Source organism: Dipteris shenzhenensis, chromosome 13 (assembly GCF_047967505.1).
Source record: "Dipteris shenzhenensis isolate YYH24624 ecotype China chromosome 13, Dip_SZ_1.0, whole genome shotgun sequence".
Classification (NCBI taxonomy): domain Eukaryota; kingdom Viridiplantae; phylum Streptophyta; class Polypodiopsida; order Gleicheniales; family Dipteridaceae; genus Dipteris; species Dipteris shenzhenensis.
In genome coordinates this window covers 18,943,980-18,957,296 of record NC_141608.1, presented here as the reverse complement: position 1 = coordinate 18,957,296, position 13,317 = coordinate 18,943,980, and the positions used below count along the sequence as shown (strand labels likewise).

General features: G+C 41.8%; 1 protein-coding gene across 3 annotated transcripts in view; it reads left to right on the top strand.

The window, feature by feature from the left end:
• The window catches only part of LOC147895123 (ARM repeat superfamily protein), a 218,268-nt gene that overhangs the window by 84,702 nt on the left and 120,249 nt on the right, over window positions 1-13,317 (top strand). For all 3 annotated transcript variants that reach the window (XM_087383592.1, XM_087383593.1, XM_087383594.1), the window contains one exon: window positions 11,952-12,065. In XM_087383592.1, coding sequence (XP_087239718.1) covers window positions 11,952-12,065 — 114 coding nt within the window. The remainder of the gene's footprint in view (window positions 1-11,951; window positions 12,066-13,317) is intronic.

The following is a 13,317-nucleotide window of genomic DNA, read 5'->3' as shown; positions in this document are numbered from 1 at the left end:
AACACACTTCAAATGATCAAGCATATTTACAGTTATGGGATAGGTATGTACAGCAACTAACGGGCTGTCTACGTCTGCATTTCCACCTCAATGTCCGGGCCTCTGCCCTGGGATGAAGCATCAGCCTGAGGAGAGGACAAATGTGCAGCAACTTCTTTTTCAGGAAACAAGGTCCGATTTGCAGTCACAGCAGCCCAGGTCAAGCCAACACCAGAGTTTTCAGCAGGTGTTTTCCAATGAGAGGATGCACCACTCCAAGTCCGAGAAGGCAAAGGTCGCCTGGGGGAGATCACTTTGCGAGGAGTTTGCCATCCATTAGTCAAAAAAATTCCCCCTTTCCCCTGAGGTGGAGAGGACAAAGGCACAGGAAAAGAAGCATTACCATTTGAGACAACCGGGGCTTTGCCTTTGTCTTGAACAGAGAAAAACTGTTTGACTCCTTTGTTTTTTACCACAAAAGAGGCATTTGCATTCTTATTCAAAGGCTGAACTATTTCAGCTTGCACTGGCATCCGTGGAGCTCGGGAAGGGCATTGTGAAGCCATGTGCCCAAATTGCTTGCATTCAAAGCAAGTAGCTGCAAACAGCCCCCACTTGAGCTTGTAAAAGGCACTCCCCATGGAAACATTATTCACAGTAACTGAATATGAAGCTGGAGTGGGATGATCCGTATCCCTCGAGATGTAGAAGTGATTCGAATTTCCATTGGGTCGCGGTGGACATATCACCTTATCGAGGGAAGCTGCAATTTTAGGTAGAAGAGAAGACAAGCATTGAGGAAAATCCACAACTTCTACCCAAATAGGGCAATGATGCCGAATCAATGCCTGATAATCTTGGGTGGGAGACCAGGGCACGACATGGACCATCTGCTGGCCATAGAAGAGATGAGAGTGCTGCAGCAAAACTTGACGGTGCTCCTCATCAGCCATGATGATCTCAAAAAAGCCTCCGCCGCATAATGAACTTTTTTGACATAAGAACCACCGAGGGTTCGAGTCAACCTATTCCCAGCATTTGCTGCAGCAGGCGTCCGTCCTGGGAAGAAAATTATAATGGCATGCTTAGCATACTCCTTAACTGGATCAAATATATCATCCACTTCCACCATAATGCGAGTGGTGGGAAGTGGATCTTTCCAACCTTTGTGGGTGTCTTCAACCCCTTGATGCATAACCTCATAAACAAGCTGAGCCTCTGAGAGTCATGAAGGAAATCATCTGAATCCATCACCTGTTTTTGTTTCTTGTTAGAAACCAACTTGTCTTTGTGAAAGGTTTTCTCATAGGAACGCTATACAAGGAGAAAAGCATAGCAGGTATAAAACTGTACGGAATTTTCCCTGGCTGTACGGACAAAATCGTAAGGATTTTTTGACAATACGCTTTTTTTTTTAATTTTTTAATTTCCTGACAGCAAAACTGTATGGATTTGTCCGACTGTACGAATAAAATTGTACGGACTTTACGGACAAAACTGTATGGAATTTTCCTGGCTGTATGGACAAAATCGTATGGATTATTGACAGTACGTTTAAAAAATAAAAATAAAAATCTGAATTTTTTGACAGAGCGTACGGACTAAACGGGCGTGAAACGGAACCTCGAGGGCGTCGAATTGAGGTAGAAACAAGCAACTGCAGCGTGGGAGCACGAGGGCTAGCACCTCTCTCTCTCTCTCACACCCCTTTTTTTTTTTAAATATTGAGAAGAAATATTTTATTGCTGTGAAATAATTACATTCATAGGTACTCCAAAAGTGGAGTAACTACTACTCAACCAAAAATCTCAGTATAAACCATATATACATCATGATCAATCAAACGAGTCTGAAAGCAATCATAAAACGATTGTCGCAGAGATCGTTTGAAGAAAACCAAAGATGGAAAAGTAGGATCGCCAAAGACTCTATGATTTTTGTCCATCCATCTAGTCCAAAGTGCCCAGTAGCGCACCCAAACAAAAAATAAATCAAAACCCTGTCTTGCGGGATGAAAACCAAATAACCAGAAGAACCTGCCAAAAGTAACAGTAGGAAATCACAGATTTAGCAGAATGTAGACATCGGTGGCAAACAGCCGGGGCAATATGTCTATGCTTGAGTAACCGCCCAGATGGAAAAATGCCAAGTAGGACTCGCAAAGGTGTTGCCGAAGAGGGACTTTATAATGCCAAAGGAGACGCAGCCGCTTTCTCCACCATTTTGATGGTCGATCGATATGCTAAACAGAATTGGCTCTGTCAAAAACCCAAGACGGAGGTAAGAACACTTTATACAGAGAAGGCACTGTGATATGTGACAGCTTCAAAGGACGGGCTGAAGAAGAGGAAGAATGGAGAGTCCAATCCTCAAGCCTATCCTGAAGTTCCAATCGAGACACTGGCAAGAAAGGTTGAAGCATTTCTGAAATTTTGTGCCATAAAGGACGATAATGAGCTCCCAAACTATACTTGCTAGCAGCCGCAGAAAAAGATAAAAGAGTGCCATCGTCCTGAAGCACATCCACCACCAGAAGCAATACCTATGAAAGATATAAAATAAGAACACCTGAGTTCTTGTATAGCCAAAGGAGGGTGGAATACTTTGGACTAATAAATATTCTCAGCCCTCAAGGAATTTTCCAACAAAGAATCCTTGCCAGTCCATTCCAAGTGGGATAAAATATGCTTCCAATCAAGAAGCAAACGAGAGACAAAAGGGCAGCCTCTGATCTTGCCTTGAATAGAGCCAAATAGAAAATCCCACTGTGTAGGCTGCCAATGCCCAAAAGCAGAAGTATCAATATGCAATAAAAGAGAGCGGATCATGAAATTCCAAGGCTGATCCTCTTGCATAAACTGCAACATCATTTTCCCCCTGTGAGCAAGTATATGCACTTGAATATTGAGTATGTTCAAACCCCCGTGCATCTTTGGAGAACAGAGACAATGCATAGAGAGTAATCTGAGACTTTTCTTGCCATTTTTTGAATGCCAAAAAATCTCCGTGATAGCAGACATAAAGGAAACCAGATCTGCCTTAGTAAACATAGTGAGAGGCAGATAGAATTGTATGTACGCTATCAAAATGGATTGCGTTATTCGCAAACGAACATGTAATGGCCAAGTTGCAAGCTTTCAATATTCAAGTTTTTTCCTTAGCGTTGTGAGCACCCAATCAGTTTGTTGAGAACGAGTGAGCCCCCAACCTAGAGGATAGTCAAGATGTCGAATCAATTGAGAAGGTGGAACAATTTCCCCAGGCCACAAAAGACTATGCCAGTCTTTAGCATGCAACGACAATAGCTTGGATTTCTGAAAACTCACATGAAAACCAACAGCTAAGCCATATGTGGAAAGAGCCTGCATAATCAAGGAGAGATCGCTCTGAGTATTTTTCGAGGTAAAGAAAGAATCATCAGCATATGCTTGAGCGATCATGCTACGGCTGCCAGGAATTTCCAACCCATGCAACATGCCTGTGTCTAAAAGGTGGTTTATATATTGAAGCATTGGATGAGTGGCTATGGCAAATAGTAAAGCACTGAGGGGACAGCCTTGCCGAACAGAACAACCAAGAGTCCAGGTTGTAGAAGTATCCCCCGAAAGTATGCAGGCAGCTTTACTATCTTGATATAGCCAATTGATAACTTGTGGCATTTTTGTGCCAAATCCCAAGGCCTGCATTGTTTGTGAAATAAAGTCCCACTAAACAGTATCAAAAGCTTTGGCAATATCAACTTGCAATAGCAAAACATTCTGCTGCATATATTTGGCATATTCTATTCCAGCATAGGCATTAGCAATGTTGTCTGTGATATGCCTACGAGGAACAAAACCATATTGCGCAGGATGCAACCCATCAAGCAAATAGCCTTTTATCCGATCAACAATCATTTTGGTAGTAAATTTGTAAATAACTGGCATAGGTCTCCAATCAGCCAAAGATTTACAGATTTGCTTTTTTGGAAGGAGTTTAACAAGACCTCTCTTCCATGTGTCTAGCATTTTCTGATTTTGCCAAGCCGAATTCACCATAGGCAGCAAAGCATGCTTCAAAAGAGGCCAATGTTCTTAAAAAAACTCAATTGTAAGACCATCCCATCCTGGAGATTTCCATCTACCACAGGATTTGATTGCATCTGACAATTTCCTTTCTGGTAAAAGGTTCCTTCAATTCCAAAGCTTGAGTAGTGGAGATAATAGGAGAAACATGCTGTAAAAGTAAATTTCTTGCAGAAAAAACTTGCTGTGAGAGGATATGGATAACCAAACTGCTAAGAGAAATTATGTACACAAACAGAAGCAAGCTGTGACCGTGATGTAGTCCATGAACCATCAAGCATAAGCACCCTGCAAATGTTTGTTTTTAATCTCTTCTGATGCAAGCTTTTAAAAAATTGTTTGGAAGAACAACCTTTATCTGTGAAAGCTCTTTGTCTTACTCTGGTGTCCCATTTAGCAAGTTTCCTGTGATCATTGATTTGGAGACAATGTTTAGCTTGGCATAGTGTTGTTTGCTCATGCAAGAACAAAGGACAAAAGTAACTGAGTTCAGTGAGGTCTTGGCAAGTCAATTTAGCCTGAGCAATAGTTTGCCTCAGAGTCTTCATGTAAGACTTGCCATAACCTCTAATTACAACTTCCATTTTGGAAACAAAAGAATCCTATGCATTATCAATATCAAAGTGGCTGTGAGAAGACAGAGATTGATAGGCTTCACTAACCATTGCCTTGAAAGCAACATGCTACAAATAGCTATTGTTCACAATCGGATGTCGCCTTTGAGGCAGTCTATCATCTGGCATATCATGAAAAGATAGCCTCAACCAGTCTATCATCTGGCATATCATGAAAAGATAGCCTCAACCATAACGGTGCATGATTTGAATGCACAAAGGCATAGTCAACCCACATTTTTCATGTAAAATCATCATTTTGTTGCGGGACTACACTATACCAGCGATCCATACGTGCCTAGTAAGAAGAAAGGGCATTATGTTGAAAAGTGTATCTAGGTGCCAAAGGCTGCAATTCCTTCTAAAGATCAACCAAATCAAGATGAATCAGTAATTGAGACGATGCATGCCTTTCAGAGGTTAACATATGAGTATTTCCTGATGTATTGTCACCCTGTTGCGGAGCATTATTGAAATCCCCACATATAAAGGCATGATATCTCCATGATGCATGGCATCCCAAATTGCACTTCTATCCCAAGAAGATTGAGGTGCATATACAGAAGCAAATTCAAACACCTCGCCTTGAATGATGCATTGAAGAATAATCCATCTGCCTTGATTGTCACACACACACACACACACACACTCTTTTTTTTTTGGGGGGGGGGGATATAGGAAGTTAGATATAGAAAATTTATGCAGTGTGACCAGCCTTAAGCTGCTATGATGACCTTTCCTGCTTTGGGCATTGGCAGCCCACTCAATGCGATTTTCTTTGGGGTGTATTGATGGCGCACACACACACACACACACACACACACACGCTTTTTTTTTGGGGGGGGGGATATAGGGAAGTTAGGTACTTAGCCACTATACGTTCGACTTCATATTGTACAATTGATCTCGGTTGCGTACATACAGTTTATTTTACCCTTGATGATGTTTGGCAAGAAGGATATTGCATGTTCATGTCCACTTTTATGAAGACCTTTTGGCACTCGAAGCAGGGCCGTAAGAGCATTAGGTTACTTTCAATGGAGCACCTCTGTTCACCAAAGATGCACGGTGGTCTAAATATACATACATATTTTGGCACATAAGGGGAAAATGATGCTGGAATTTATGCTGTGTGATCAGCCTTGGGCTGCTATGATGACCACTCCTACTTTGGGCATTGGCAGCCCACACAATGGGATTTTCTTTGGGGTGTATTGATGGCAGAGTTAAGGGCTTCCCCTTCGCCTCTCGAATGTGTTCGGATTGGAAAGAAATATTGTCTCATCTTAAATGGTATGGTCACAACTCTCTTGATGGAAATTTCTTGCGTGCTGAGAGTTTGCATTGGTCAATGGTGTTAACAGTCCACTCATGAGCAGTCACAAAAAATGCAGGTTTTTGACTATCATGGGGATGCCATCTCAAATTTTTTGATGAGGGCAAGCTGTGTCTATATGAGCGTCTCATGTTAGCAGATGAGAGTTGCCTACTCTCAAACACCACCACCTCTGATTTATGGTTGATAAGCTGAGGTGCTAGCAAGCACATGATAGGTAGAAAAGAGTGATTTCAATTAATATATCATTCCACAAGTGGCATTGGGGAGGTGCAAATGCCTACAAGAAAGGACATGCTACAATTCCATTGTTGGCTTCACATGAAAAATATGTGAAGTATTTGTAAAATGTTAGATATGTGCCAAGGATAAAAAATAATTTGCTTTCAATTTCAGTCTTATGGGATGATGGGAATGATGTTCTTTTCACAAAGCTTAAAGGACTCACTAGACATGAAGGCAATGATACATTTAATAGCAAAGTGATGAAGCCAGAACATGCATGTCTTACATTTGTACAGCTCAAACTTTGGTATAGATGAACAGCAGTGGATGTTTCTCAACGTTTATCACCCAACAATAAACACACTGAGGATGAGAAGGAGGACTTGCAGCAGCAAATCTTGCCCTTGGATGTGGTAAACAACAGCAACAACATTTTCAGCAGTCCAAAGTAGCGAAGAAAACATTTGAAAAATTACCCAAAAAATTTGTGAAGACAATGATGCAAAATTGCAGGACATTTTTGAGGATAGGAGGAGGCAACCAGCCAAATTACAACAGCCAAGGGAGAGTGCAAATGGAGCCCTCATGATGCATGTGCTGGATAATGATGACCCTCAGAGTTTATTTAGGCAGACAAGATTGTGTATTGGAAGAATGCCATGAGATAGGAAATGATGCCATTGCCAAGAATGATGCTTGGGAACTTGTGCTGGACATTCCACTTGGGAAAAATGTGGTAGGATGCAAGTGGGTGTACAAGACAAAATTCAAGTAGATGGTTTCATTGATATGTACAAGGCAAGACTATTTGTCAAAGGTACTTCTAGGAAGAGGGGGTAGACTTCACAGAGAACCTAGTTTTGGCATTGAAGTCCCCCATGAGCAGGACCTGTTCCTACTTCATGTATTTCTGGATATCCTCATAGAGTGTCAGGAGCAGTGAAAGATGTCCCCTCCCATTGTCGCTGTCCTGCCATAATCAGATGTGTATGGGGGGGGAAAGCATGCTGCAATGTTCACATCTGTAGCAGGCATGCCCATCTACGCTTGTAATTGTGATAATTTTGAAAGTGTGAGCGGAAAAGAACGACTAATCCACTTGATCGATGCATTCCTCCTTCGGTACGGGTCTCGAATCTGTGTGTGGACAACCATGTATATCCATGTATTATGGGTGGCTTCCTCTTGGAGCTTTGGTGTGTTTCACTGTATACTACAAGATCTTTCCCTATAGAAAATCTTAGCATAGCTGCTTGGTGAAGATCATAAGGTCTCCTTCCCATTACAAAAGCAAGAGACAGGGCACTAATGGTCCCACAGGCTATATATCCTTATTTGGGATGGGGTGGGGATCTCTATTCCTAAGATCATGACTTCGCACAAGTTGCAAAGTCTACTACATTGAGAACAGTTCTTTCCATTGCAGCACATTTCATGTGGCCCTATATGGCAGATGGATGCCGAATCTCTCTTGGTGACCTGGAGTAAGAAAAGCCAGGCCTACATCCTTGATCGCTATTTGTAGATTGCTAGTAATCATTGTGCCAGCATGGACGTTCTGGCTTCGTCAACACGTTTGGCATTGCAGCAGAGGGCAGCACTAAGCAAAAGGCCCATTGCAAACACAAGGCACTCAGGCTTTTTCGCAGCGGTGACCCGCAAAAGCAAGTGCTTGTGTATCAATTAAGTGAAGCGACTCATCAGGAACTTTATCTAGTCAGGAAGGGATGGTGGTCCGGCTAGGGTGAAGGTGGCTTGGAACATCATTATTCAGCAACAGTCCAGAGGAGGTCTACGCATTGTGGACCAAGAGTGCCAGAGTAAATCGTTGCTTGTGAAATTCATTGTCAGAGGCATGCTGTGCTAGTGAGCCGTGGAAGAAGCTACTCCTTTGTAGACTTCATGAGATCCGGCCAGAGTTGGGACACCTTTGGGAACCCAGTACTCGTGGATCTTTTCTAGGATGAGGGCCACTCGCTTAGGTAGGAGCTCAGAGGTGATTTGCAACAGCTATTCTCAGGGCTTGGGATGCAGTGTGAGAGACACTTTTTCAGAGGCATCCCACATCTTTTGAAGAGAGGAGACAACAGCCCCTTGTTTTCAACGACCTTAGCAGATCTGCGACCAGACACACCATTGGGCAGAGACCCAACCTCAGTGGGCCAGCACAGTGGGAGAGTGGTTTTCTTTCATGGAGTTTCCCCCACTTGATTAGAGACCGAGATTTAGGGGTGAGTACTTGTTGTGTCAAAAGTGACTGCTTATAGATGCAAAGCCAATGCAGAGCTGTTACTCAAGCAAGAGCTGAGCACATTTCTTCTTTTGTGCTTTCACCCACAACCACTGTAAAGATCTCCTGAAAGAAGTTGAAGGATCATATCGTGAATACAACAATTCAGAATTTAATTGTGCCTTGCTGCTTCAATTGGCGATTGATCGAATGAACTACTTTGAGAGTTGATAACAGATATTACAGAAATTGAAGTTGATCTGCACAGATTGTGCAAAATACTAAGAATAACCTAATCTACTAACGAAGCCAAATAGAGCTCAAATAACCATCCAAGTATTCCAATCTGACTGCTGCAATCGCAACTTGATGAACCACAGAGCCATTTTCTCCATAACCTTGAATAGGTTTGAACATAGGATCTGTTGTGAATATTACGGGTTGCATAGCTGCTGACTCATAGAGTTTCATGTCCAAAAATAATGGAGTGTGATCAAGGAAAAAGCAACTACAGACTTCTCCTAACACAAAGCATCCTTAAGAAATTTTATGTGCTTTATCAAGCGCTTATTACGGCATCCTATAAGCATGCGACAAACCCTGGACTCTAGAAAATATATTTATTTTTATAAAATCTTCTACCTCAGAGGATCCCCAGCAAAGTCATCATCACGAAAGAGTTGAGTTTGTTTCCGTCTTGAGTGTCCGGTGCATTTACAAAGCTTGTGGTTTCTGTCAATTTCATCTCCTCTGCTTTATCGACGCCGCCTTCTTCAGCTTGTGGGCTTTCTCATCAATTAACTTTTCATAACAGTTTTGCTTGTCGTGATTGTCTTTAGCATAATTGCTACATTTGGTTGGTGTCTTGAACTAAGAAGCACTCTCTCATCTCCCTTCTGCACGCCTCTTTGCTTGCATTCTTTATCCAATAATATATGAGATCATCTAAGCTCTGTGAAGGTATCATCCTGAGATAACCCACTTGAGAGGGATATATATCTTGCACACAATAGGATTGCTATGGCATTCCCATCTTTCACCAGAGTGTTTATATGGAATACCATTGCTTGATGGATCAAAATCATGCAATTATGTTCTGTACCTGAATCCATTTGAAGGGAGAACAGTTCTTGTGTCAAGACAATAGCTGAATTTACTCTTTGTTTTTTTCAAATCTTTGTGCATGCACTCCACTGTCCTTGCTTCTCCGTACCAGTTCCGGGATGCAGGTCCACTTCAGATACTATAGACCAAAGTGTGTGCCCCATGAGGCGAAACACTTACAATTGCACATCTGAAACACTTTACCTGAAAACTCTGGTATTGCATAGGTTGAACGTCTTTAAGTTGCTGCTATCTTCTCTGCGTTTAACTCAAACAAAGAATATCTAGACACTAACACATAGTATGGTGAAGCTCCCTTAACAGTTGCTAAAGCTTTGACCTCCCTCTAGCAAAACAGGATGTGAATACCAGTAATGAAACAAAGAAGTTGTAACCTATACATTTATTAAAACAGAGCATTCAGCCTATACACAGGCTTGTTGTACCAATTACCAATGCATAAATCTTCAGACCGTGATTCTACAGCAGATCATGGTCTGTATATCATTCTATGTATCACGCACACACAAATAGCTATGCATATCTTGAGTCTATATCATGGCCAAATCCCGGGAGGCATAGCAGATCATTGGTTGGCACTGCTAAAAGGATCTGACATCTCATAGCCTGGCCAGGCAATCACACATAGCTTGACCAATTGTTGCAATGTATTCGAAGTATAACCTAACTTCCTAACCAAACCGACTAGATCTTGCATAACCAACATAATGAACTCAGAACTCTCGTGGGTGGTAAAAGTGATAAATAAACCCCCTTGCTGTTGATGAAGATGTGTGTTTCCCACATATGTCATTAGTTATGGAACATCAGGTTTAGCATGTGCTAGGAGGATCTTTTCTAGTGATGCCTATGAAGAAAGTCTACATTGCTCCTATTAAATCTTTTAGAATCTCATATGCCTTTGCATGAATGGGTTAGGATGTGCTGCCTCTTGCTCTAGCTCACTGACCCCTAAGATGTCTCCATTTAATTCCTGTATACTGAAATTTGAACAGTTTAGAGTTTGAAGGAGGTCGTCTCTCTTTTAGATGCCATGGTGCTGTCTTGGACCAACATTTGGCAGCCATGGCTGCTTGGTCTTGTCTATAACAGCTGCTAAGTTGGGAAAGAGCCCCCGGGGGGGCGGGCGGGGTGGAAGGGGGGGGCCTCATTGATGATGGGCTTGACATGCAATTTTTTTGAAAGGAACATTCATCATATCTTGAAATGTTGATCACGTTTTTTATATGCTTTATGTCGAAGAGGATTACTTATAGTTTCCTAAATTCCAATGCATCGCCATAGTAATTGCCAGGTGAACTGAAACCTCAGTCGTAAAAATATAGCAGAGACACTCTCATTTGCTCTCCCTCTCTCCCTCTCAAAACAGATACACTAGGGCCGAGGACAACAGTTGGGCTGGCCCCCCCCGAAGGATTTTATTACTTGAGAGAAGAAAGAATACATGAGTTCAGCATGGAAGCTGTTCATACATTAAAAAAATCCAAACGTAACCAAAAATGAAAAATTACATGAGCTCTTAGGCTCCCTTTCTTGGCAACAAGCCACTTGTCAAATTCTACTTTACTTTCCTAATTACATGCCACTAAGGGCAACTCTAGAGTCTTCGAAGCACTTGGTCACGTGAACCGCCTCCTAGACTCTTGTTAGGCTCCCATAGCGCTTAGGAAGAATAACTCTTCCTAAAGTGCATCACCATGGCACCCATTAATTGTTAGCGCTTTGCATGCAAATAATACAGTGTGGACTAATTCTAGTCACGGTGGGCGTCCCCACTGAACACATGTGCACACATAACAAATATAAAAATATATATTTATTCTCTAGTTGACGAAAGTCAACGCTCTTGATCATAATTAAGGGGCTTTGACCAAGGGTCGAGGCGCCTTAATTATAGTCAATTCTCTCCAACCGAAGTTGGCACAACTCTCCAACCGCAGTTGGCACATCTTGGTGAACCATAGTTAACCCTCTTGGTGCATGCCAAGTCTCGTTGACCGAAGTCAACACTCTTTGACCGTAGTCAGCTTTGTGGTTCTCTGGTGAACCGCAGTTAACCCTCTTGGTAATAACCAAGCCTCCCCGACCGAAGTCAGGTTTACTTGACCAGAGTCAAGTATCTTTGACCGTAGTCAATTCTTTGACCATTAAAAGAACTCTTTGACCATAATTAACACAGATAAAAACTCTTTAATTATGATCAGATAAATGGTCAACTGTACTTTGACTTAGGATATTTACATTGTGGTGACATGAACCTTCTCTTGAATAGATATACTGAACCTATTTCAATAATACTGATGCTATCACGCTTAGATCATGGTTCTGAAATGGATAAAATTTAGACCTGTTGATGGAGATGACACTGGCCTTTGCAGGTGGCGGAGGTAGTTCTGGAAGATGAACAGCCTTTTGACCTTTCGATCATTATGCATATGATGATGGCTATGCACACCAATCATATCGATGCAGCACCAGCATTAATGCATTTGGTGAGAAAAGACACTTGTGAATTAACACACTGTTTTTGGAAATGGTGTATTCTGGGTGAGCATGGATTGTGCTCTTATTGTTTGATTTGGGCTCTGATACACTTTACCTCAGGTTTTGATCTTGTCCTGTAATCATATCCATGTTCAAGAAAATTGTAGAAATTACGTTCTTGTGACAACTTGTGTTGTAATCATATCCATGTACAAGAAAATTGTAGAAATTAAGTTCTTGTGACAGTAGAGGGTTTATATAGAAAGTTTACAAAATTGGACGGCTAAAGTATGGATTGGGGTATTCTTCTCCTGATAGGTTTTATACTCATTGGTCCTTTGTATGATTTTGCCTTCATCTGAGAAGCTAAATCTGTTTGCCTGCCTTTGTGAATATTTCTGAAAGCAAAGCATTAGGATGTAGCAGCGCTTGAGCAGATGACACATGTCGTACAAATTTTAATCTTTCTTATAATGCCAATTTTTTATAAGTGTGATGATAGAGAGAGCCTTGGCGTGATGATAGAGGAAAGGTCTAATGGATACCCTTGTCCATCTCAGTGGGTATAAATGGGCCAACGGAAAAGGAGGGGGGGGGGGGAGTGTGCAAGAGTTACTGGGCATTCATTGTATTGCGGAATCTAGTGTATAAAGAGGTCATAAAGTCTGTAAATGGGGCAGCCTCTTAAAACTATTGTGTCATTGTGACTTCTTTTCTTACATATGCGCTCAAGATTATTACTTTCGCCCTTTTGCTTTGAAATAGGATTTTAGGATTTGACATGAAAAATACACCTAGGTGGCAATTATTTGGATCGTTCATATGATTGCATTCATTTATGGATCATGACAAATCTGAGATTCAGCTATAGGAAGGCCAACCGTAGCATATATACAATGGGTTGTGGAGACACTCTAGTAACATCCACACGTACTAGTGATAGATAGGAAGCACCACTTTGGATGCACAGTTGGCATTGAGAGCTCAAAGAGACCCTTATGCTGCTACTTTCCACCGGTGATGTAACTCCCTGGGTGATCACTCTGGAAGCAAAGGGGCAGCGTGTGTGTACCATGTGGAGGTTGCATTCATAATGGTGGAATGGGGTTTTTCTGGTCCTTTTTTGGATCTCTTAAAACTCATGCCCTACCACATTGATTGTTTGCTGTAGGTGATGGCATAGATTTGGAACTCTTTCATTATTTGGATCTGTTGTTTATAAATGAAAGAGTTTGGCTGTACATCCGCATGTACTCTCTC